The sequence below is a fragment of the Engystomops pustulosus genome, chromosome 1 (assembly GCF_040894005.1).
Source record: "Engystomops pustulosus chromosome 1, aEngPut4.maternal, whole genome shotgun sequence".
Taxonomy (NCBI): Eukaryota; Metazoa; Chordata; class Amphibia; order Anura; family Leptodactylidae; genus Engystomops; species Engystomops pustulosus.
The window spans coordinates 34,917,508-34,945,025 of NC_092411.1; the positions used below are offsets into that span (position 1 = coordinate 34,917,508).

Here is a 27,518-nt window from a genome sequence, read left to right on the forward strand (position 1 = left end):
AAACGCATGCGATTGTTAAGCCGATCGCATGCGTTTCTCTGGAAACGCATGTGTGTTCGGGTCGCGTTATGAACGGACGCCTAGCGATACGTGTGACCGCGGCCTAAACTAGCAAAAGCCACATTGCATATGGGAGGCCACGTTACAAATCAGACAGTATTCGCTGCAGCTGCAGGTTGATGATCTTTCAGCCAATCAGCAGTCAGTATCCGGGATATAACCCTCAGTCCTGGGGCAGGTAGCAGACTGTGTGCAGCAGCAGCTGAGGCATTTGTACACTTGTTCTGTGGAGAAGCAGTGATCATGTCCTTTGTTAAGACCAGGGTAAGTGGCTGGATCTGTGGTCATGGCTGTCATTATATTACAACTAGTTGTAACGCCACTGCTCTATGCTGTAGTGTTCTCTCCCCACAACCAGCAGGGGGCCTATAGATTATGAGGGGCTCCTGGCATCTATTGTCCTGCTTCATAAGGGTTAAATCTTCTTAAAATGGTGAACTTCCCTGTTGTCTATGGATTCTTGCTATACTTTTATCTGGAAACAAATTGTTCCTGATAACACTTGTTCAGTTTTTCAGATGAAGCCAAAAGCTGGTGTGGATTTTAAGTTTTTCACCCATTGGGGTTTTGTTTTTTGTTTTTTTTTTTTTCTATACCTGTGGGTCCTGGACTGGAATCTGACCTTATCCATTAGGTGATGTGTGAGACACATTGGGGGACACTTACTATGTTTCTGCCTGTTTTGTGGTATTCTCCTTCCATTGTTAAGGACTGCAGGAAAATCTGTTTGTGGTGGGGGCAAAATTGTCAACTTTGACTCCAATGTTAACACAGATGGGGTATCCAATTCTGTTTTGACTCTGATTGGATTAGAAAACAAAAAAAAGCAAACTTGGACAACGCAAAACGGTCATAGTGAAATTGGGTTGGGAAAATGCATATTGGGGAACATTTATCAAGAACTGTGGTAAAATGAAAGCTGAGCTCTAGTGCCATAGGAAACTAGAACAGTTATAAGGTTTGTGATAAATCTCCCATTGTTCAGTCATCTGCTTACTGTAGCCCACCCAGGGCCGCCTACTTGGCTTGTTCTTGGACTTGTGCACTTCTTTTGGGTGCTCTGTGCCAGAAATTAGTCCCAGGGACAAAATAGTCTGTTTGCCAGAAATGTGTCTGAGCACCTCAAATATCTTTCCCAACAGTTGGTAAAGCCAGTGGAGACCCTCTAGATCAGTGATTCTCAACCTGTGGGTCGGGACCCCGGCGGGGGTCGCCTAAAGCCATCGGAGCCGCAGTTTTGCTGTTTTTACTGCGAGTTGCATGGTTTGGGGTCACCACAGCATGAGGAACTGTATTGCGGGGTCACAGCATTAGAAAGGTTGAGAACCACTGCTCTAGATGGCTCTGCCCTTGTCTGAGACTTGGCCTGTTGCCCTTTAGGTGTCATTTTAGGAGAGACTTAATGCTCCTGGAGCAGAATGAATGTCTTGTAGTCAAACTTGGTGTGTGGCATTTACCATGTGGTTTTAAATATATTGTTTTCACATGTTAATTTGTATTTGACTGGTTTGTGAAAATGATGGCAAATGGATGTGCAACACCTCTGCCAATGCATTGTGTAACTGCAGCTGTAGATACTGCCTGGCAAGGCAACAGTTAATTGTGTAATGTAATTATCTAATGGTTTCTGTTTTGGAAGGTGATTGGAGAGGTGCTGCCACCTGTAGGTCAGCCCTCCTGTCCCCATACAAGCAGATAACGGCATGCCCTAGGCTGTAATAGCCAGCCACTCCAGTACTCTTGGTGGCCTGGAGGCAGCCGGGGCCCAGAGAAGGCTAGGCCTCACTGGGGGATATTGCAGATGCATTTCTGACATCTGTTTAAACATTTCAAATGCCGTGTGACTGCATTTAGGGGGGTTTTTCCCATCAAAGTTAGGCTGTATCAACACACTAAGTTCTAACTTGCTGACCCGGGGGATCTCGTGATGGGACCCTCACAGATCAAAGAATGTGGGGTCCCATCACTTGAGACCCCAACAATCAACAAGTTAGGCCCTATCCTTTGGCTAAAGCCTAATTTGATTGGGGGGGACCCCTTTAAGGCTGTATGGGACCTTGTACATGTGAATGATTTGGAGTCAAATTTCACAGCAGATGCCCAGGTGAGTCTTGGAGTTGGACAAATGGCTCCGTCTTGTATAATCAGGCTTATCTCTTGGAGCTGCTGGCAGTGATACAACCACTGAAGTGCTAGCTAGAAAGCAGTATGACACATCTGTAATGAACGTGTAGCTTGTTACATGAAGTCCAGATCTCTCAGGGTGCTGTCACACGTCGCGTTTACCGCATGCATTTAAAAACACATTGCAATAACTGGAGAGTGATTTGCCTAATTAAACAGCTGCTAACACCTGTGTTTACAAAACGCAACCGTTAACGCATGCGTTAACATCGCGGTTAACGCATGCGTTTTGTAAACACAAGTGTTAAGAGGTGTTTAATTAGGCAAATCACTCTTCCAATGCGTTTTTTAACGCATGCGGTAAACGCGACGTGTGACCGCACCCTTAGGCTGCTGTATATGCCATTATCACATTTTATCTTGTATTTTCATTTACATTAATGTTACATGAAGTGATGGTTACACAAAAGCTGCATGTACACATTACCTCACGATATTGATGGCAGGATATGAGTTTCATATAATGACTATAGACTTGTACTCCTGTAATTGGGTGTAATGTATGCTAGATATGCCTGTCATCTGTGTGGGAGCAGGCATGTGAAATTAAATTGAGGGATGTTCTGGGCCTCATTCTTGTGTCTTGCTGTCCGCAGAGCATGCGTGCCAACGCTGAAAACAACATGGCAGAGGCTGTAGCTGTGAAGGGGAATGCCAGAACAAGGCAAAGAAATGCTCTGGGAGACATCGGTAACTGCATGAGGGAAAAAATGGCGGTGAAGGTAAGACGCTGGTGTGTAGTATTCTGGTGGTGTAACTTGCAGCTTATGGGCCCCAGTGCAAAGTCTGTGGTGGCCCCCAACTATCTGTGGTTTATAGTACCGGTCTTCTCATATGGGAAAGTGAGACCTTATGGGCCCCCTAAGCCTCTTGGGCCCAGGTGTGACTGCACCCACTCAAGTTGCACCCCTGCCAGATACATGGGGCTTGTCTAGAGGCTACTGGTTTTAATCTAACATGAACCCCATATGTAGAGGTGCCCATAGGCATCTGTTTTGCACATAAAGCATGCAGTCCCTGCTGTCTGCTGCTACCTAACCATTTAGACATGAAGTTTATAACCAAACTAGTCTGTAATTTGGAAACTAACAAATGAGGCTTGCCCCTTGTATACTAACGTAGGAAGTCAAGGCTATCCAGAGCAATGTTATGGAGAAGGCTGTCAAACTTGAGCCGGTCACTGAAGAGGTGCCTGAGGAGGAAAAGATGGTGAGTAGCTCTTCTCTGGATGTTTTGGTCCCTGTGAGGTTACTGACTATCAAGAATTTAGCTTTTGCCTTTTTTATGTGGACTACCACTGACCCATTGGTGTCCACCAGTAATTGGAATAGTTACCAGTGTCTTAAAGAAATGCTGCTTGGGTATAGGTTTTTGGATGACTGAATGGTAACTTCAAACTTTTTTTACAGCAAACCTCTCCAAGTCCTATGGAAACATCAATGGCCTCTCCTATGGAAGAACAGACACAGGCCTTCTCTAATGCACTCCTTGAGATTAAGGATGTGGATGAAGAAGACTCTGACAACCCCATGCTCTGCAGTGACTATGTAAAGGATATCTACTGCTATCTGATGGAGCTAGAGGTTGGTGTTTACTCCAGTCATTCTGACCAATGTCCCTCCTGGGCCTCTTGCTTTTATTGTTCAGTTGTGTGTAATCCATACAAAATATTTTATACTGCCTTTGGCTAATGTGTTGCACAACTTGTAACCTGAACCCTATACACAACTCCGATTTATAATGCCAAAAAAGATTGGGCATTGTGATTTGGCGTTTGTTATACTTCTGAAATATAACCTTTCCTGTAAGACAAAATTAAACATGGTTGACTGACTTGTAAAGCAATTGTTGAAGTCTTAGTAACATGTTTGTCTCCCCAGGATATACAGGCGGTAAGACCAAACTACCTTAAGGGTCAAGAAATCAATGGGAACATGCGTGCTATCCTGGTTGACTGGCTGGTACAGGTCCACATGCGTTTTAAACTGCTGCAGGAGACTCTCTTCATGACTGTCTGTATTCTGGATCGCTTCCTGCAGGTAGGTGCTCACATCTAACCTATAGAAGAAACAAAAGGCTCAACACCCATATACCAATCTGTAATGGGGTTTCCCACCTACCTTTAGGGTTTTATTGCTAGAATCTTATTTTGAGCATTGCTTTAGGTGCACCCAAGTTCTGATGGCAAAGGAACAGATATATTGACTACTGTGGATTGTAATAACCATTGGGTAAGATTTTAAGGGCCTGGTCTTGTGTATTGTATAATCTGATCATGTACTTGTATAGGAGAATCCAGTGCCAAAGAAGCTTCTGCAGCTGGCTGGAGTGACAGCAATGTTTGTTGCTAGTAAATATGAAGAAATCTATTGTCCAGCAATTGGGGACTTTGCCTTTGTGACTGACCACACTTACACAAAGGCCCAGATTAGACATATGGAGATGCAGATCCTAACTGTGCTCAAATTCCAAATTGGGAGACCCCTACCTCTGCACTTCTTGAGGAGAGCATCAAAGATCGGAGAGGTAAATGATGGTTTAACCTAATGATCCAGTTTAATGGCTGTTAAACTAAAGCTGGTTTCCCTATAACTTGGCTTTCTAACTTTTAGGTGGAGGCACCGTTACACACTTTGGCTAAGTATCTGATGGAACTGGCTATGTTGGACTATGACATGGTTCACTTTCCTCCATCACAAGTGGCAGCAGCTGCTTTTTGCCTTTCCCAGAAAGTTCTTGATAGTGGTGAATGGGTAAGTAGTAAAATGCTCTACATGTTGTACATAAATGCTGGGGCACTGAATCTTCCATTCTCTATAGGAGGTCAATGCAGAATGTCTGATACAATGGTTACTTTAAATTCGGTAAATAAACTCTTGTGCTGTGGAAGTGTAGGTTATGACTAGGAACATTATTCCTTCTTAGACCCCAACTCTTCAGTACTACATGGTCTACACGGAAAGTGCTCTGGTCCCAGTCATGCAACACTTGGCAAAGAACGTGCTGAAGGTCAACAGAGGGCTTACAAAATTCATGGTAAGTAGTAACTTTCTGAATTCTACATTGTTTTGATATTGTTACTTGGCTATGCCAACAATCTGTCCTCCATATGTAGAGCTGTTGGAACTACTGGTCAAATGTCACAGCAAACTAGCTGACATGAACTTCACTACAGCTAATACTATGTATGTTCAGGACTAGTGATGTGGATAAGAATTTGCACAATTCAGTTACTGATTTTAGTAGCTGTCAACCATTTTTCAAGATGTCACTTAAGTGAGTAGTCTTAGACTTGTGCTCGCTGTATCTAAGATTTGTCTTGCTTGGATGCTGAACATGACAGTACTAAGTATCCTGATCATCTTAGAGCCTGACTTATAACCGGGTGCTTCCCTTCAACATTGATTTCTTGATCTCATAGGCCATCAGAGACAAATACGCCAGGAGCCAGCAGATGAGGATCAGCAATCTTCCACAACTTAACTCCAAGCTCATGGTTAACTTGGCCAAGCAGGTCTCCTGATTATAGATTTTGCTGCAGTATTCTACAAATTAATGCTCTTTACATGTATAAATGCTCTTAATGTATTTTAGTTTTTTAAGCTTTTAAATAAAATCTATTTTAAAATCTGCCTAATTGCTATACTCTTTACTGAAGAGGGGGTGGCTTTGGCCAGGTTAGTAATCCTAAAGTTGGATCTCTCCTAGGGTTTGTATTTCTTTCTGGTTAGTTGGTGCAGGGTCTTTATTGTGCTGCTGGAGTCTAGCACTATGGATTCCACAGAAGAATCTGGGCCAATCCAGAAAATCCTGGTGGCTCTAGGTAATGCTATACATGGCAGGATTGTGAGGGTGACATAATTTGAAATGGCCAAGCCCCCATGGTGTGTATTGTAGTGCCAGTCCACATTTTGCTGCTCAACTAAAAAATAAACCCTTTATGTATTTTTGACAAAGGAATTACAAAACATATTTTGTCATGTGCTCCAGTCATAATCACTACCATCTTGCACTATTTGACTTAAAACCATAATTTACAATTTTAGTTTTATTTCCCACAAGGCAGTGCTTGAAGTTTTCTTGAAAAACTCCCCTTGGTTTATGAGTTTGCTTCAGTCTGAAGGGATAGTAGAAGTGGTGCAGGGCAAGAACTCACCCATTCCATAGGGTTACTTGCTGAAACCTACATGTCAAACACCAGTCACAACATTGCCATCTTGACACCTGTTCCTATGGTTTGGTTAACTAGCATGGGGGGGGGGGGTCCTGTACAGTATGGTAGTGAACATCTAGAAACTAACCTCCCTGCACATGACTTAAATTATGGAGGAGAAAGTTACCAAATCTGCCACTGACTTTTGTAGGCTCTACACACTATATACAGACTTTTGCAACTGTATTTGACCTTGGCATGGTGCCAATCCACCTAGTGTAACCCCCCTTGCTCCTGACTAGCATATTTTTACAGCTATCAGGGCTTGATTAAGATTGGTGGGGGGACCCCCCCCCTATTGAATGTAGTCCAGACAGAACAGCAATCACTATTTACAGCCCCCCCCCAGCAATAACTATATACAGCCCCTATAATATCCAGTTCCAGAACTATATAGAGGGCCCCCCTAGCATTCCTCAATGCACGCCAACTTCTTCCCTTGCAGTGTCAGGATGCCACCAGAGGTATACTAAGATGGCGGTGCAGTGATGTCACACACTGTGCTGCCATCTTGGTACACCTGTGATTGTCTATGGCAGAGCAAGGGCTGCTTGCTCCCCAATCAGGGCCGCCGATAGGGCAGTACAACTGGTACTGCCCTATGGGGCCCGGACTCTAAGACACTAGGGGGGGGGGGGCCCGGCCGGTGGGCCGCAGACTGTGCGGTCTGTGCTGCACAATATGTGTGGGGTGGAGGCGCCGGGGGCCGCTGGTTAACCCCTTCCCGACATTTGACGCACTATTACTGCATGGCGGGAGGTGCGTTCCCGCAATATGTGGTAATAGTACGTCAAACTTCTGGCCCCGGCTGCTGAATGGAGCCGGGGCCAGAAGCTGCGGGTGTCGGCTATATATTATAGCCGACACCCTCCTCTAACACCCGCGAACGGAGATTTCTCCGATCGCGGGTGTTAACCCCTAACACGCCGCGGTCGCGCTGACCGCGGCGTGCTAGGGGCATTTAACAGGATTCGGACCCCCCCGCAGCGCTTACCGGGGGGGTCCCGCTGCTCTGATCGCAGCCCCGGGACTGCCGGTGCCCGGGGCTGCGCGATCTTCTTCCGGGTGCCGGGTCCGTGCCTCCTGGCAGGACCCGGCTGTGACACACTGAGCATGCTCAGTGTTTCACATAATACAGTGTAATACATCTGTATTACACTGTATTAGGTGAAGAATGGCTTGAACAAGTGATCAGTGGATCACTTGTTCAAGCTAACCTGTAAAAGTAAAGAAAAAAAAGTTAAACACTGAATAAACACAATTTTTAATAAAAATAATTAATTAAATAGAGTTAAAGTCCCCTAAACACAAACATTCCCTATACACATCTAATAAAGTAAAAATACCTGAAAATCACCAAAACCCCCCCACATATTTGGTATCACCGTGTCCGTAACAATCTGTACAATAAGTCAAACATTATTGGACCCGTACGGTGAACGCCGTAAAAACAAAACCCGAAAAACTCGCCAAAAATATAAATTTTCATAAAATCCCTTTACAAAAATGTTCTAAAAAGTGATCAAAAAAAGTTGTGCCCCAAAATGGTACCAATTGAAAGAACAACTCAACACGTAAAAAATAAGCCCTAAACTAGCTCTGTCAACCAAAAAATATTAAGGTTAAGTTCCCGAAAAGATGGCGATGCAGAAACAAATAAGATTTCCTCTGTATAAGTTTTTCTCCAGTAAAATTGTAAAAATAAAAAACTATATAAATGAGGTATCACCGTAATCGTAGTGATCTATAGAATGAAAATATTATAGTATTTTTAGTGTATGGTGTACGACCCCCAAAATATACAAAAAAAAGAAACCCCAAATTGCCAATTTTCTTTTCCTCCATACATTAAAGAGTTAATAAAATCTCATCGAAAAGCTATAGACCCACTTAAATGAAGTATTTGTAAAGTGCATCTCATGTCGCAAAAAATAAGCCCTTAAATGTCCAAATTGCCAAAAAAATAAAGATTGTATAGCCAATAAAAAGTGACAATGCATAATCTGCTCTGAATGGCGCAGCTCCCCCTCAATGCCCTGGTGTGTGCCCATACAGCAGGTTACCACCACATATGGGGTATTGTTATACGCGGGAGAGATGGGGGATCAAATTTTGAGGAGCGTTTTGGAATTTTATCCACTGAGAATTTGTACATTTTATGAAAAACACATTAATTTAGCCAAATAAAATGTAATTTCGAAATTGCATCCGATTTTGTTTTAACCCCTGTAAACCAATTAAAGGGTTAACAAACTTCATAAAAGTTGTTTTACGTACGTTGAGGGGTGTCGTTTCTATAATGGAGTAATTTATGGGGTTTTACTTTATTTAGGCCTCTCAAAGTGACTTGAAACCTGAGCAGGTCCCTCAATAGCAGGATTTAGCTTTTTTTATGAAAATGTGAAAAATTGCACGTGACGTTCAATAGTATGACTCCTATTGGCAATCTACCAGAAGAGTGTGCCTTGTCGTAGCAACAGGCCTCAAACCCTGTTTGTGAAAGGTCACTGCGGGGGGCAGGAGGCTTGTTCGGTTTTGGGGTGTGTTGGGGCCCAGACACTTTTGCTGTATGGGGCCCCGAATTTCCTGATGGCTGCCCTGTCCCCAATATACTATGGGCAGCCATGTGACCACAGAATCGCCCACATTTTGGCAGTGAGCCAGACTGAAATGTACTGCAGGCAAGTCGTGCAACCATCTGAATTGCCCACATTTTGGTAAGGGCAAAGTGGTGGTGATCCTAAGTGTGCACATCGCCTTCTTCCCCCCCCCCCCCCCACCTACCTTGCACAGTTCTGAATGTGTTATTACCTTAAAAGAAATTGTCCCCAGGAAACTCTACAAACCACACAACTTTTTTTTTTTTTAAACTTCATACAGGTATCTCTTCTCAGCCAGGTCTCTTGGCCTCTACCTCTTCTGAGGGGGTGGTTTATGTACCAGTGCTGAATAGCAGACCCTGCGTATATCAACATTCAAGCAACGGAATTTGATCAACTTCCTACTACTCCTGAAGGTAAAAGCAGTTTGTCTGGAGTTTATTGGCAGATGATCCAGAATTACTTATTCCATAGGCAAGCATGTTTGTAGCACTGTGGATATGCAGAGAAAAAGGGAGGGGACAGATAGAAACAGCGCTACCTAGTGCGAGATTATCCTTGGTTAGTTCAGGGGTGTTCTTGAGGAAGAGGTGCTCTTGGGTGAGATTGGGTACTCACATTTGCTGGTTGTGCTAGAGACAGGCACAACACTGGGTCAGGCATATGTGATAAGTAACCGCTGCCGCGTCCCCACCCTCGTCCCAAGGTTGGGTAACAAGGGCGTATAGCAAACTTTTTACTTATCATAAATATTAAAATTAATTTATTTGTGTATTGTATTAGACCTGAGGAAGCACTCGTTGGAGTGCGAAACGTGTTGTCCAAAATATCTTTGAATAAAAGGAAACCTCTTACCCCTGATGACCAGCGCCTTTCTGATGTCCCATTTTTACACAGGGTGGCACAACCAGTGACCTACCCTCCAGCCCATGTTTGTAGCAGTTGGACCTGTCAATTAGGCAAGCTTATCTCATTCACTGTCCCCATTGGCTCACAATCTAATCAATCTACCAGTATGTTTTGGAGTGGAAGGAAATCCACAAACACTGGGCATCCAAACTTTGCAGACACTGACCAGTATGGGACTTGATCCCAGGACCCCAGCACTGCAAGGCTGTAGTGCTAAACACTGAGCCCCCATGTACTTGTTGTATCTTATTGGCAGATGCAAAGTTACAGGCTTCATTGTAGTCCCATGGACTTTGGTGGATGGTTCAAGTAGCAGCATTTTCATTAAATTTTACTGTTCTATAGCTTTTGTCACCCCCTCATTCTTGGACTGTAAGCTAGTGTGAGCAGAGCCCTTACTGTCCCCCTATGAGTTGTAAAGCTCTACAGAATATGAATGTGCTATATAAATATTAAGGAGGCAGTGAATCCTGCATATACCCAGGGCCGGTTCTAGGCAAAGTGGGGCCCTGGGCAAAACAAAGTGGGGCCCCAAAATAAAACTATTTTATGACCAGTCACAGTCAGCAAGAGGCTCCTTTAGAATGGTAAAACAAACTCTAATATGGGAGAATTTTATAGGAGATAGATAAATGATGAGATTTACGGGCAGCATGGTGTCTCCGTGATTAGCACTACAGCCTTGCAGAGCTGGTCAACATCTGCAAAGATTTTGTATGCGTGTGTCTGCGTGGGTTTCCTCCGGTTTCCTCCCACACTCCAAAAACTTACTGGTAGGTTGATTAGACTGTGAGGCCCATTGGGGGGAGGGACCGATATTTTCTGAAAGCAGACACTTGCCCCATTTTCAAAATTGCATCAAAAATTTTATAGACATAGGCGCCTTCATGCAATTTTGATTCAAATTGAAACATTTTATTAAAAATACTTAAAATTTGACTTTGGCAAAAAATTTGATCCAAACAGAAAATGTTTACCTTCACATCTCCTAAATGTAATACATGGACATGTGTAGAGTTCACAAATGTGCCCTATTGATATGTTCACATAAATAAATCCACATAATATCACTATAACTGTAATAACTAGATATCTGCTTTTCAGCTAGACATTTTTAGACAGTCACAACCTCCAAAATATATCAATAAAACAGAATAAAAAGTAAAGGCGCCATAAACCTATATCATTTTGATAGCAGACAACCAGGTGATGCATTTGGCAATTAACATTCAAAATTTCCTCTAAAATATGTACAAACCCAGATACTTATATAAAGAAAATATACTTTCCTAAAACAGTATCACAAAATAAAAGGGAATAAGAGAGGGCCACATTTATCACTTTTGTGCGCCTAAGTGTAGTAGTTGCACCTAAATTCTGGCACACTGTTTCCCAGAATTATCACAAGCTACAACCATCTGTGATAAGTTAATTTCCTGTCTCTTATTAATCACTTTACTTTAACACAGTTTAGGCGCAATTTTGGCGCAGTTTAGGCGCAATGTTAGATTCGGGCACTTACATGTGATCCTGCTACAAGCTCCTCTCTGCTTCTCCCACATCCCAGAATGAAGATAACACTCACAGCAGCACCCAGGTGTGTGACACCCAGCACCCAGTGACCTCCTCAGCAGGGGCTTCTCCAGGAGGGGATCCCCCAGTGCTGATCTCCTGCTGCACCCCTGTAATTCTGCTCAGTATCCCCCTCTGAAACACTGGTGATACTGTAACGTTCTCTTCTCTCTTGCTTTGAGCTCAGGATTCTGCAGAATGTTTTGTAAATAGGTGATGAACTGTAAATAGTCTGCAGCTCCTGTCTGCAGAGTATCTCATGTCTGTATTATATGTTCTAGTGTCTGCAGTGTATCTCATGTCTGTATTATATGTTCTAGTGTCTGCAGTGTCTGGCTGATCTTTGCTGCTAGAAATGAGCTGCTCTGCAAAGGGGCTCAGTGCTTTCTTCTCAGTTAACGCCACCTTCGGGCTGGAGTGTTTTTGCGCCTAAATTAAAAGTCGCAAATGATGAATATCATTAGGCACAGCAAAACATCTGGATTGCTAGGATAAATGAGGGAAAGCTGGGTATTTTTGCTGCGCAGCTAGTTTGGCGTTTAGTCGCAAAAATGGCACAAAAACGGTGCACCTGAATGAAAATGCGCAAAAACAACAGAAAAAAACGATTGATACATGTGGCCCAAAGTGTGTTCTTAGATAGTTCTGCATAGAGAAGGGTTAAAAACATGAATATTAGTTGATATTATCCCTTCTCAAAATGTAGTAACATATAAAGTGAATATTTCCATTATCTGTGAGGTGCAGCAGCTCCTGTGTGCAGCAAATGCTCCCTGCAGCCTGATGGCTAAGAATCTGGATTGGGGGGGAGATTAATTTCAGGGGCTGTATCTCTGGCTCTGTGACACATAGAACCTCACTTCCTTTTTCCTATGAAAGAAGAGAGTCTCCTCTTTTATATGAATCTAAATTTGTGTTTCTAAAATGTAGGAAAACGGAACTATTAACTGTTAAACTGCCGTTGGGAGTGATTTTTATATATAAAAATGGCACCTGATATTCTTACTTTAAACCTGAATATCTCTGGATCCATAGCACCTAGAAACAAAATTCAAGATTGGGCAATTGCCACCTTTGCCTACCCATAGCGCCGGCCCTGCACAGGGCCGCCGATAGGGCAGTACAACTGGTACTGCCCTATGGGGCCCGGACTCTAAGACACTAGGGGGGGGGGGGCCCGGCGATGACGTCACGGGGAGCGGTGATCCGTTGCCATGACAGCTTCGGGTCTCACGAAGGCCCGAAGCAGTCTCGTTTTAACCCATTCATTACAATGTGCTATCAGCACATTGTAATGAATGAGGAGTAAAATCCCCATATACTGCCATATTGCAGTATGGCAGCATATGGTAGGATCGATCAGACAACTTAGGGTTAAAGTACCCTAGGGAGTCTGAAAAATAGTAAAAGTAAAAGTAAAAAAAAGTTTAAAAAAAAAAAATTATAATAAAAAAACCTAAAAATTCAAATCACCCCCCTTTCCCTAGAACTGATATTAATATTAATAAACAGTAAAAATCATAAACACATTAGGTATCGCCGCGTCCGAAAATGTCCGATCTATCAAAATATAATTACGGTTTTTCACTGCGTTTAACCTCGTAACGGAAAATAGCGTCCAAAGTCAAAAATGACATTTTTTTGCCATTTTGGAAAATATAAAAAAATTAATAAAAAGTGATCAAAAGGTTGCACAGTCCTAAAAATGATAGCAATGAAAACGACATCAAAAGTCGCAAAAAATGACACCACCCACAGCTCCGTACACCAAAGTATGAAAAAGTTATTGCCGCCAGAAGTTGGCAAAATCAAAAAAAAAATTTTGTACAGGAGGTTTTAATTTTTTTAAATGTATGAAAACATTATAAAACCTATACAAATTTGGTATCCACGTGATCGTACCGACCCAAAGAATAAATTAGACATGTCATTTGTGGCACACAGTGAAAGCTGTAAAATCCAAGCCCACATGAAAGTGTTGCAAATGTGTTTTTTCACCATTTTCACTGCATTTGTAATTTTTTTCCCGCTTCCCAGTACGCGCCATGGAATATTGAATACCGTCACTGCAAAGTGCAATTTGTTACGCAGAAAATAAGCCATAACACAGCTCTTTATGTGGAAAAATAAAAAAGTTATAGATTTTTGAAGGTGGGGAGTGAAAAATGGAAGTGAAAAAACTAAAAAAGGCCAAGTCGTGAAGGGGTTAAGTGCGCAGTGCGCTGCGTACAGTTCTTTCATGCTTACCCTGCCGCCAGCGTCGCGTCGGTCTCTGCGCGCTTCCTCCTGGGCTGGCTGTGTGATCCCGCGAGATCCAGTGCTGGGTCACAGGTCTCGCGGGATCACACACTGTCTGCAGGAGAAGAAGGCGCGCGCAAGAGAACGAGAAGAAGACCGGAGCAGCCTTTTCCTTTTTGTAAATATATTTTGTGGCTGGGGCCAGAAGAGTGTGCCTTGTCGTAGCAACAGGCCTCAAACCCTGTTTGTGAAAGGTCACTGCGGGGGGCAGGAGGCTTGTTCGGTTTTGGGGTGTGTTGGGGCCCAGACACTTTTGCTGTATGGGGCCCCGAATTTCCTGATGGCTGCCCTGGCCCTGCATATACCTCTAACCCATTAAAATTATTGGACTTGTATTAGGTAGGTTACATATAAGTGTGCAAACTGTTTTTATAACCTTGCAGCCAAAGAAATGAAGTTTATGCATAAGGGCAATGCTTTTTAATTTATTTTTGGGTTAATTTGCATGACAGGTCGTCTTTAAACCTCCAGTATATGGTCACTGGAGACTTAATGAGTCAATGCAAAGTAAGCCCTGAGCAATCCAACTCCTTGTAAACCTCTACAAGTAAAAGCAAACACTACATGAAAGGGATTATATTGCTGCAGATAAAAGTGCTAGGCAACTTTTCAGATTGAGAGTAACTCCCTCTCATAGCAACATGAAATCCGAGAGCTCAAACAATTGGCCATAAAGACATCTCTGTGCACACAATGGGACAGCTTCCGCACAGAAATCTTCATATGTGCTTATAGTTATATGTATGGGGGACAATCATTCAGAAATGTTCTAGATATGAAAACGGCAGCTCGTCCCTATAGAAGATGAACAGAATGAGAACCAGCATCAAGAAGGTGACGTTCAGTGAGGAGCCCATGTTCTGTGAGTACTTTTATTGTGATGTATCTACAGGTTCTGGTTTATGGCTTCCAGCAGTGCGTGCAAGAAGCTGGAATGGGGTCAGAGCAGTTCTGAGTGGTACCAAATCAGTACAACTCAAGTGATGGTACAATTAAATTGTTATACCTTTCACTTTAACCTAATAATCTAATTTTTGCAAATATTATATTTTGGTGTCATATTAACTAGATTTGCAAATATTGCAATAATTATGAAAATCAGATTATCACCAATTTAAAGGGGTTATACCAAGTTAGCAAGTTATTCACTATCCACAGGATAGAAATCTGATGAGACAATCCCCCCCCCCCCCCCCCAGTACTCATGAACAGACCTCCATAAGTGAGAAGAGTCTTGAATGTGGCAGATCAAGAATAAGTCCTGCTGTTCCATTTAATAGTATTAGGAGTGTCTGGAATATTTGGGCACAGCGCTCAGGTACCTCCCATATTCCTGTTTACTGTCCATGAGAGTACACGAGAGCAGCAATTTCCAACCCTAACACAGAACTGGAGTAACAAGTCACTTCCTTTATTCTCCATCCATTAGTAAGAACAGGACCCTCGGTCTCCGGATCAGTTTTGGGACCTCATCGATCAGCTTGTTATCCACCTTTTCTATGGATAGTGGATGACTTGGTTCAACCTCTTTAAGACCATGTCTTGGTGTTGGTTCCATTAGCAAGCAGGTCACAATCACAAACCATTTCCTCTCATTTGCTTAGTCCCATAAATCTGGTATTCTCTGTGCACACCCTCCATTCTCCCCTTTTATAGAAATCATGCAGGCTGCAAACACAACCCATGACTGTATTTACAATGGGTACGGAAAGTATTCAGACCCCTATACTTTTTTCATTCATTGATTCCTTGCAGCCAATTGGTAAGATCACAGAAAATTTTTTTGCTCATTAATGTGCACTCTGCCCCCATCCTGACAGAAAAAGGAGTCTTCTTGGGAAGATGCAACAAGTTTTTCACATATGGATTTGGGGATCCTCTTCCTTGCAGATCCTCTCCAGTTCCCTCGGGTTGTATGGTGAATGTTGGTGGAAGTGCAACATCCCCCACTGTGGCCTAGCCTTTTATTGGTGGCCTGGAGGCTGGTGATTGCGCTGATGTCACGGTGCTTGGTATGGGGACCAGAGCGATGACCTACAGCAGTGATGGCTAACCTATGACACGCGTAGCTATTTTCACTGACACACGGCTGCCTGAGAGTTAAGTTTCATCCTACATGACCAGGTGCAGTAGCCGGGAGGCTGAGAGATTGAACTGAGCTTCCAGCACTCCCCCCTCCTCCTCCTCCCCCGGGCCGGCCCCTCCCTATGTGTGAGCTGTGCCTAGTGTCTCCAGTCAGCACAGGTATCAGCATGGGGCACAGCAGGCCATACACCCAGGAGGCTCCTCTGCAGCTCCTGATAGTTGTGGTGGGGGGAAGATGGCAGCACAGTCAGAGGTCACATCGCTGCTGCCTTGTGTGATGTCCCAGCAGCTGCCACCTCTACACTGACCAGCTCCAGAGCAGGGACCAGGGAGGACAACCACTCCCATCATACAGTGAGTAAGGTCACTGTACCTCTGCCACCTCTACACTGACCATCTCCACAGCAGGGGCAAGGGAGGACAATCACTCTCATCATATAGTAAGTAAGGTGAGTGTACTGTATGATAGAAGACAGTCATCAGGGCTTGTGTGTCAGTTTTGTGATGTACAAGCCCTGAAATAATCGCAAAGCCTTGCAAATCGCCAGACATTGCGATTATTTTGCTCCTCACACCTTCTCCATGCCAAGAAGGCATGAGAGGGATGCAGACAGCTGCGCCTGCGCCCTCACTATAACCTGTGAACTTTCATGACAGAAAGTTCACAGGTTACTAAGCATTTCCACACCTGTCTGATTGTAACCGATCTATTACAATGTGCGATTTGCACATAGTAATAGATGATTGGGAAAATCCCCATATACATGCCACTGTAGTATGGCAGTACATGGTAGGATCAATCAGACTACCCTAGAAGTTAAATAGTATACATATTTGTTATTTAAACTATAAATATCACAAAATTATGTTTTTTTGTCAAGGTGACACATCACCCGAGTTATGCTCGGTTTTTTGGCGAATTTTGACACACCAAGCTCAAAAGGTTGCCCATCACTGACTGACAGCCTGGCAGGTCTGGTAGATCTTTGTGTTCTTTTGCAAACTGAATGCAGTTTTTCATTTGTCATATCTGGAGCTCGGCCACAGTGATCTTGGGGTTCTTCTTTACCCCTCTTGGCTCTTCTGCCATAATTGCTTAGTTTGGCTGAAGGGCCAGGTTGAGGAGTTGTGGTTGTCCCAAACTTCTTTCATTTAAGGATTATGTGCTCTTAGGAACCTTGAGTGCTGCAGAAATTCTTTTGTAACCTTGGCCACATCTGTACCTTTCCACAATTGTATCTTTGAGCTTCTTGGGCAGTTCCTTAGACCTTTTGATTCTCATGTGCTCTGACATGTAGTGTGAGGTCCTATATAGACAGGTGTTAACCTTTTCTTCCAATCAGTTGAATTAAACATAGCTGGACTCCAATGAAGGAGTAGAACCACCTCAAGGAGGAGCATGAGGAGGAAATGAACAGCATGTGAGTTAAATATGAGTGTCACAGCAAAGGGTCTGAATACTTATAACCATATGATATTTCAGTTTTTTTTTTTTTTTTATAAATTAGCAAAAATGTTTACATTTGGTTTTTTTCTGTCAAGATGGGGTGTGGAGCTTGCAATAGTGAACAAAATTAAAATAACTTTTTTGATCTTAACAATTGGCTGAAGTGAAAATTTAAAGGGGTCTAAATTCTTTCCCTTCCCACTGTGCTTGCTGTTAGCTGCAGCTTGTTCACCTCCTTCATGATATAAATTGCTGCAGGATGTATGTTTGGGCAGTGTTACACCTATGTACAGTACATGATACACCTACTAATTGACTTGTCCGGCCGGTCTGTAATTACTTTCCTACACAACATACCAGACATTGATACCGAAATGTTGATGGCAACAAGTCTTTAAGATACTTTCTGTTGTGGAACTGCTTGTTCAAGCTCTCTACAGATATACTGCTTGACCTAACTTATTACTCTGCGACTGGCCTGAGAGAGGTTTACCTATAAACATGGAAGGCAAGTTTCCTTACACTATATAAAAAGCCAAATGTTTTTCTCATTATTTGACATGAAATAAGAATAAACTTTACCTGCTTTCGGTGAATTAGGATTACCAAAATTATTACCATATTTTTCGGGCTATATGGCGCACCGAATTATAAGGCGCACCATCAATAAATGCCTGCTAAAACGTCTAGGTTCATATATAAGGTGCACCGGATTATAATGTGCACCTGATTATAAGGATGAATGACCAGCAGGTGGCAGACCTGTGCAGAGTTCAAGGCAGCTGTTGTCTGTAAGTACGGTTCATATATAAGGCGCACCGGACTATAAGGTGCACCTTTGATTTCTGAGAAAATCAAAGGATTTTTTGTGCGCCATATATGACGAAAAATACGGTAATATTTACCAAAAGCCAAATAATGAGAGATAGAGAGAAGTTTTAAAGGCATTTTTATTTACTTAAGTCAAAAGTTTACATACATTTAATTAGTATTTGGTACCATTGCCCTTAAACTGTATGACTTGGGTGAATGTTCTGGTTATCCTACAAAAGCTTCTTACAATAGTTGGTAGGAAATTGGTCCCATTCCTCTTAACAGAACTGATGTAGCTGAACCGTGTTTGTAGCGGCCTTGCTGCGCCTGCCTTTTCAGCTTTTCCCATACATTTTCTATGCTATTGAGATTAGAGCTTTTTGATGGCCACTCTAAAACTCCAAGTGCCTGTTCTATCAAAATATAAAAAATAATATTCCCAGCTGCGAACACCGTAACGGAAAATCGAGCCCAAATGTCCAAATCGCCACTTTTTTTTTTTTTCATCCATGAATATTTGAATAAAATTAATCAAACAGTCATAAAGGTCCCAAAATGATATAAATTAAAACATCAGTGCGTACCTCAAAAGATGACACACATTCCTACACTGAAAAAGCTATTAGCCTCAATATGTCTAAACCTCAAATATTTTTTTTTTACATAAGATTTACATAAGAATTTTTTTAAATCTACAAAAACCTAATAAATTCTACTGTATATAAATTTGGTTCCTGTGATCGTGCCGACCAAAGAAGAATTAGCAAGATGTTTCATTAAAGGAAACCTGTCATCAGGTTTTCACCATTAAACCTAATGACAGGTTCCCACAGATGTCTTCATACTATGCCCCCTGCTGTTTTCTGTATAAAAATCCATGGCTCAAATTCAGCTAAAAATCACTTTTAAAAAGTTGCCGGTACCTTTCCAGGAAACTCACATGTGTTTTCTCTTCAGCCAAATCACTGGGGCTCATTTACTAAGGGTCCGAACGCCGCACTTACGTCGGGTTTCCCGAATATTTCCCTTTTGCTGCGAATTGCCCCGGGATTGCAGCGCATCGGCGCCGGTTTTCACGTGACAGAAATGGGGGGGCGTGGCCGTCGCAAAACCAGACGGATTTGGAAAAACCACAGAATTTTTTTTAAAATTTGTGTCGCAAAAATAGAACTCACATACACCGGAACGAAGTAGGTGAATTCCAGCGGACCTCGGCGGACTTCAGCGCAGCAGCGACAGGGTGCACGACCTTAGTGAATCCCAGCAGAACTCGAATCAGCGTCGGAGAACGCGCCGCTGGATTGTGAATGGGGCCGGGTAAGTAAATCTGCCCCACTGTGTCACTCCACTCTGCTCCCTCACCCCTTCCCCCTCCCTCAGGGAGATGTTGACTTATGTGATTCATTGAAGAGAAATCCTAAGGGAGTGGGGGATAAGATAAAGCACTTGAGAGAGACGTTGGCTGTGTGTGACTAGCTGAAGAGAATGTGGGAAACTGATGACAAGTTCCCTTTAAAGGGATTGTCCATGGAAATAAAATGATATGTAAAATTATCTAGAGGCTTTGTTCAAATTAAAAAGAGACATACTAACCTAGATCCTTCAATACTGGTTGCTGGTCTCCTGCCACTCTGCACTTCTTCCTCATCCAGCAGAGCTTCAGCATTCATTTCTAATTTATAGCAATTTATTAGAACCTAACTTTATTGGGTCAGTGCCAGAAATTAGACCTTTAGCTGTAGTTCTCTAAAAATAGCCTGGATAATTCCTGATAATGGAGGAGTTCCCCATGTATTTTATTGGAGGGGGTGTGCTTCACCTAAAGACTAGCCTAGCAGAAAGAGAATACCTTACAGTATCTATATGTATGCGCCGGTAATGTAATTCAGCATTTCTAACCTTATTATACGTGATATTACAGTGGGCTCTGCAGGGAGGAAGGATATTGGTCACTCCGGTGTTCTGGAGCATTACCACCAGGTCATTGTGAAACACCTCACACTCTCGTCTCCTGTGTACAGAAGGCTCAAAGAAAATGGTATCCTCACAACCGAGCAGATAGGAGTGCTGGAGGTAAGGAATGGTTCTGTACAATATGGCTGTGTACACACTGCATCTAAGCACATGTAATGTATAAGCTAGGAATAGTTTTCAATGTATACATGGCCAACATAGCCATAACCTGCCCAAGACTAAGGCTTTATTCACACGGACATAGCCCCATAGACGGCAATGGGTGCACAGCACCGTACAGGTGCCGTACCGTTCCGTAGCCGGGAGAAAGATAGGACATGTCCTATCTTTCCCTGGAATATGCCGCCGAACGCTATATATTACTAGGGACAGGGGTGAGCAGCTCCTCCTCTCCCCGGCGCCGACGTGTTCCCGCCGTTTTACGGTATGGCGGGAACTTGTTAGTGTGAATATAGCTTAAAAGAGTATTTTCAGGATGATATGAATTGCCATATTTTTGGTCACTTATATAAAAATACTTTCCTGTACAAAGGGCACCTTTAACATGGGGTGTGGAACACAGTTCTGTAGACACGGCATGATAATTATGGTACACAGTGTTCTAGTGACAAAATGTATGTCGCGTGAAGAATAGTGCAGCCGCGGCACAAAAGGGTTGTGTGCGACATGCGCAAGCAGTTTACCTGTAAAAGAATGAGCAAAGTCCGAAAGGAAACTGGAGCAAGGACTTTAGGAAATGTGCCCCATAGTGTATATTGGGAAGTCTTCTTGACATGTAGCGTACCTCCGAGGAAGATGAAAAGATACACTGGACTTGGAGCATTATAGAAATTTTTTCCAGGTATTTCACAAAAACTCTTTGTTAACCAATAAGTTTCCATCTGTACTTTTCATAAAATCAAGCTTGAAGAGTCTTCAGAACGGAAAGTTGCCAAACTTCTCGACATTTTAAAAAGTAAAGACCCCCATGTGTTCACAACCTTCTGTGCCGTACTCCATGAGACTGGTCACCGTCACCTGGCCCAAGCTTTACAGAAGGCAACAAGTAACAGAGCGCCCCCGTTACCGGAAGGTAAGATTGCTTATACCAGCAGCAGTCACATGCTTGTAGAGAAGTAATATAGAAGGAGCAACTTCTAACATATTGGGGGCAGATGTATTATCATATCTGCGGCGTAAAAGTGTAGGGTATTGTCTGTTTTTGTGTAATGTATACAGATCAATTATAATGGGTTTTGCGCCAGAAAGAATGGTTTCTTCTGACAATCCCAACTCCTCCAGCTTTTTTTGGCGCAAGTAGGCGTGGCCTATATTTTCCAAATCAACTGCCACATTTAGGTAGAGTTTGTCGTCATTTTTAGGTGCAAATTTTGGCGCACAACAGATCAGAAAAAAAATGATCTGAAATTAAAAAAAGGTGCAGTCCATGTAAGATTTTGGCGCACAACTCATTTGTGTCTGCATTTTTATGTCGCCCGACTGATTAGTTCTGTCTGCGCATTAATTACTTACAGCCGTGCACTACTTTAATACAGGCAATCCCCGGGTTATGTACAAGATAGGGTCAGTAGTTTTGTTCTTAAGTTGAATTTGTATGTAAGTCGGAACTGTATATTTTATCATTGTAACTCCAGACAAATTTTTTTTGGTCTCTGTGACAATTGGAATTTAAAAATGTTGGATTGTCATAAAAACCAGGATTAACAATAAAGCTTCATTACAGACACCTCTGGTAACAGTTATTGGGGTTTATTGTAGCCTGGGACTAAAGTACAGTAAATTACCAACATCCAGAGGTCTGTTTGTAACTAGGGGTCGTATGTAAGTCGGGTGTTCTAAAGTAGGGGACCGCCTGTACATCAGTCTATGCTTTCCACAGTCTGATCTCGGTTGCCGACTGTCGTGGTTGCGCCAGAATAAGTAAATCCCCCCCCCCCCATTGTCAGGTTAAAAGCCTTCCCAGATGTCAGGCCTGTGGAGCAAGGCACCAAAATCTTATACAGGGTGTAATCTAGACTGAAGCTGGTCCTGGTTGTAGGAAACATTTATTTAAAGGGGTTGTTTTCATTAAGACTATTAAGGGTTAGGGTTGGTTTTGGCCCCCAAAATAAAAATTTTCTGAGCAGTCACAGTCAGTAAGAGGCTCATTTAGTCCTGCACATAATAACACCTTGTAGTTACACACAGTAGTAGGTAAGTATCTGTAATAGGAGGATTATATAGGAGATAGACAGATGATAGGGAGATGGATGATAGAAGATAAATATGAAAGATGATAGAGATTTTTAGAAGCAGAACTATAACGTAGATTATATATACAGTAGATAGAAGATAGAGATATGAGAGATAAATACAGTAGAAGAGAGATAGAAGATTGATGGATAGAGGAGAAGTGAGATATATAAATGGTACAGATTACAGTAGGTGGATAACTAGACAGATAGATGATAGATATATAGACAGGAGGTAGATGATAAGCAGCTTCACCCGGGCATTCAACCAAAGGGTATTAACCCTTTCACTGCCAGACAATTCTGAAAATGGTGTCGCGTTATTGCCCTGACCAATTTTTACAATTTTGCCGATTACAAACAAAACCGAAATTACAGCAAAAAAAGAATTAAAGTAAACCGCAACAAACCACATATTTACTGAAAGCAGACACTTGCCCCATTTTCAAAATTGCAGACATAGGCGCCTTCATGCAACTTTGTTTCAAAGTGTAATTTAAAAAAAAAAAAAATACATAAAATTTGACTTTGGTGCCAAAAATGGGCTCCAAACAGAAAATATTTACCGTCACATCTCCTAAATGTAATAGATGGACATGTGTAGAGTTCACAGATACCTTATCATATGTCATATGTTCACATGAATAACTCATCATAATAACTAAATATCTGCTTTTCAGCTAGAAAAGCCTGCAAAATAGAGCAATAAAACAGATTAAAAGGTAAAGGCACCCCTAAACCCTATATATTTTTTTAAAGCAGACAACCAGGCGATTGCATTTGCCTTGATTAAAAGATGACAACCTGTGCCACCCTCGTGTAACCTTGTGACAAACACAAATGATTAAACAAAGGGTGTATTGAAATTGTTTTACATAAAACTCACATCAAAGTGGAGGTTTACGCACAAATAGTGAGCAGATTTATATATACCACAATACACAACATCAAGAATTTACACTCCCAAAAATGCTAAAACAAAAACCATGCCATATTTGGTTGCTATCCACAAATGTATTAACCGCACAATAACAGAACCCTCCACAGTTCATAAGAATTTGGAGGGATAAAAACTTTATTCCGGAACATGTGTGTGTTTTTGGTGTTACATATAACTTTATGGACACGTTCTTGGTCGTGGTGTTAATATGTCGCATGAGCGCCAGCGTATGATAAATATGCCCCATTATTTCCATTATCTGTGAGGTGCAGCAGCTCCTGTGTGCAGCAAATTCTCCCTGTAGCCTGCCAGCTAAGAATCTGGAGGGGGCTATAACTTTAGCTCTGTGAAACCTAGAATGTCACGTATTTTTTCTATGAAAGAGGAGAGTCTCCACTTTTATATGAATCTGAACTTGTGTTTCTAGGTGTCAGGAAAATGGAGATATTAACTGTTAAATTGCCATCGGGAGTGATTTTATATATAAAAATCGCACCTGAAATTCTCACTTTAAACATAATATCCCGGGATTCCTGGCACCTAGAAACACAATCTTAGATTCATTTGAAAGAAGAGATTCTCCTCTTTCAAGGGACCCTGGGTAAATGCCCAGTTTGCCCACCCATAACGCCAGCCCTGTTAAGGGTTAATATAGGGAGGGTGTTCCCTCTGTTTATCATCTTTATCTCTTGGCCAGAGTTGATAGGGTAACAAGGAACCTCTCTCTGGAGGACCTGTGTAGGATAATGTGCAAGTATTCATTTTACCATGTAAAAAAATACATTTATATTCGAGGACTTGGAGTACTGTTGAGTCTCCTAAAATTGCAGTGTTCTTTGCTCTTTGCATTCTTCTGAATCTGCAAGAAAGTTGAAACTATAACAACGTTTCCTCTTTTTTAGTATCAACCATGTCACAACATCAACAAATCCTCAATGAAGCGATTTTACTGCACAAGGAATATGACAGGACACTGAAAGAAGAAAATCTGCAGCTGCGGAAGAAGATTCAAAGGATGAAAAGCAAATACATAACAAAGTAAGTGAGTGTGCAATACCTCAGAAAATACCACATTGTGCAGTCGATTAACTCATAACACACACAGTGACGTCACAGTTCAGACATAATAAATAGTGGTGTCACAGTACAGGGATAATACACACAGTGATGTCACAGTACAGGGATAATACACACAGTGATGTCACAGTACAGGGATAATACACACAGTGATGTCACAGTACAGGGATAATACACACAGTGATGTCACAGTACAGGGATAACACACACAGTGATGTCACAGTACAGGGATAATACACACAGTGATGTCACAGTACAGGGATAATACACACAGTGATGTCACAGTACAGGGATAATACACACAGTGATGTCACAGTACAGGGATAATACACACAGTGATGTCACAGTACAGGGATACTACATACAGTGATGTCACAGTACAGGGATAATACACACAGTGATGTCACAGTACAGGGATAATACACACAGTGGTGTAGAGGCCCTGAAATAATCACAAATGCTAGCTTATTGCTAGCACTTGCGATTATTTCGCTCTCTCACTGGTGTGAAGGTGGCGGGCGCGGCCGAGTGGAGGGAACGGCCGGGAGTGGACCAGCACGGGGCGGAAGCCTCTTGATGTATCCCACTGCGAAAATGCACAAGCGCCGGCGTATGATAAATATGCCCCAGTGTGTCGCAGTACAGACATAACACACACAGCGATGTCACAGTATAGACATAATAAATAGATTTTTTTACAGTGCAGACATAATACACACAGTGATGTCACATTACAGACATTATACACACAGTGATGTACCTGTACAGGATACACATAGTCAAGTCTCAGTACAGTTATAATACACCCAATGATGTCACAGTGCAGGAATGATACACGCAGTGATGTCACACTGCAGGGATAATACACACAGTGATGTCACAGTACAGGGATAATACACACAGTGATGTCACAGTACAGGGATAATACACACAGTGATGTCACAGTACAAGGATAATACACACAGTGATGTCACAGTACAGGGATAATACACACAGTGATGTCACAGTACAGGGATAATACACACAGTGATGTCACAGTACAGGGATAATACACACAGTGATGTCACAGTACATGGATAATACACACAGCGATGTCACAGTACAGGTATAATACACACAGTGATGTCACAGTACAGGGATAATACACACAGTGATGTCACAGTACATGGATAATACACACAGCGATGTCACAGTACTGGGATAAAGTACCCAGTAAAATTATAATACTAACAGCTACACGTTGTATAATTTTGCACTTGCAGATTACAAGAACTTGAGGAGAAGATAACTTTAGCTAAATGGGAGCGTGATCTCGCCATAAAAGAGAAGAACATTCTGCATAACGAAAATGAAGCTCTGCAGAACCTCAACACCGAACTTAATGCCTTGGTGGTGAAACTGGAGGAAACCACTCTCCACTCTAACCTCAAGGACCTAAGGACTTACCATTCCAAGATGAAAGATCTCGGGTTCAGTGTGGATTTCCTGAAAGACAAATCTAGAAGGCTTTTTCCAGATACACATTTAGGTCTTGTGTATAGGTGAATAATTGTCATACTGCAGCGTTCTTGGGATCTCAAAGTTGGGTCTTTATGAGACTGAATGGTAAAAATTTGTAAATCATATATAAATCAAATAAATTGTACATAAATAAATATATTATACAGAAAAACCATCTTCTCTTAAAACAACTGGAGCTCCCATACAATTCCCCTATCCTTGTCCTGAGTGGTTAAGTCCTGTCTCCTTGAAGATTCTGCCAGGTACGTAAATGTGACCTGTGATAGAAGTTATCAGAACAAGATAATCAGTGGAGGTCCATAATGTCAAATCTCCAACAATCTAAGGCTGCATTCACACGCGGCATCTCAATCGCGTTTCGAAATTCAGAGGCTGTGGGGAGGAACTTGTGCCATTCGCATATGGGTTTTCACTAAAACACTTGTGATCGGTAACAAGCAGCACTTGTAAATAATGCAAAATGCTTGATACCGATCTCAAACATTTCCGGGGAAATGCATATGCGACCGGGACAAGCCCTTTCCCTTTCTAATTGAATTGCATTTCAAAACACAATTTAACCAAAACACGCCATATGTTGTCCTTGGAAGAATAGTGAAAAAACACTGATCCATGAGCCTAGGGCTAATGGTGCCAGTTAGATCAAGGCAGCTCTGAAATGTAAAGATATAGGGGCACATTTACTTACCCGGTCCGGGGGAGTTCACGAAAATGCATTGTCTGACTACAATACACTGAGCTGCTATTCACTAAGAGATCGCGTGCCCGATTTCCTGAATGTGTTGCTTCCCCGCTCAGGTCCTACAGAGTTCTCCATCTTCCTCCCGCTGCATGTAAGTGCATTGTCTTACGACACAATTTTGAAGTTAAATCTTGCTGTTTGTCTGAATCAGTCAGATCGTCCGACGGCATGCCCCCTCATTTCTGTCGCATGAAAGCCGGCGCCACTACGCCAAAATCTGATCACGCGGGCCACAATCCTGGGACTCCGTAAACGTCGGAATATCCGACTACAGTGTGGTCCGCTGGACCCTTGGTAAATAAGCCCCATAAAGTCCTGGCACGGGTCCTGCTTGATTGTGCTTGTGTGATTGATTTCCGTGTTATTGCAGTTTAACCAGCTATAGGGTCTCCAATTATCAGGCTCAGCCGGAGTCCCTAAGGCCATGGTGGCAAACCGATGACACGGGTTACTGTGCTAGCACCTTGCAATAAATAAGTGGGGTTTGGTTCTAGTTTGGGCACCCGGTCTCTTAGAGAGAAGGCAGAAGCGGTGTATTAATGCTTCTGCCACCGCCATTCCTCACTGCATAGCGAGATGCCGACACTACTGTAACCACCGACTGTTCTGGTCAGACATCAGATCCACACCTCCCAGGGGACATTTCTCCCTGTAAATGGGGCTTCTATAAATAGTTACAAGGAAAAACTTGTAAGAAAAATCGAAAAAAATTTAAAAAAAAGGTGCTGTATTGTTGTCGTACTACTGTCATGCTATTATTTTAACTTTATCCCAGTTTGTTATTCAATAAAACTGTTAGAATGGAAAAGAAAAACATCACGCACTATGGAATTAATTCATACTGGACATTTT

At 42.4% G+C, this 27,518-nt stretch overlaps 2 protein-coding genes across 2 annotated transcripts; both read left to right on the forward strand.

Moving 5' to 3' along the window:
- The first annotated feature begins 202 nt into the window (after window positions 1–202).
- On the forward strand, window positions 203–5,876 carry CCNB1 (cyclin B1). Its single transcript, XM_072137509.1, has 9 exons — window positions 203–324; window positions 2,841–2,966; window positions 3,367–3,453; window positions 3,654–3,827; window positions 4,125–4,283; window positions 4,534–4,770; window positions 4,857–4,997; window positions 5,170–5,280; window positions 5,666–5,876. Exons 1-9 carry the CDS (start codon window positions 304–306, stop codon window positions 5,765–5,767), a joined length of 1,158 nt encoding a protein of 385 aa, XP_071993610.1. The 5' UTR covers window positions 203–303; the 3' UTR covers window positions 5,768–5,876.
- Window positions 5,877–14,487: 8,611 nt separating this feature from the next.
- On the forward strand, window positions 14,488–26,034 carry LOC140118987 (uncharacterized). The gene is made up of 5 exons (XM_072137523.1): window positions 14,488–14,698; window positions 20,103–20,254; window positions 21,059–21,227; window positions 24,229–24,364; window positions 25,666–26,034. The coding sequence occupies exons 1-5, from the start codon at window positions 14,641–14,643 to the stop codon at window positions 25,946–25,948; spliced, it is 798 nt and encodes a 265-aa protein (XP_071993624.1). The 5' UTR covers window positions 14,488–14,640; the 3' UTR covers window positions 25,949–26,034.
- The last annotated feature ends 1,484 nt before the right edge of the window (window positions 26,035–27,518 follow it).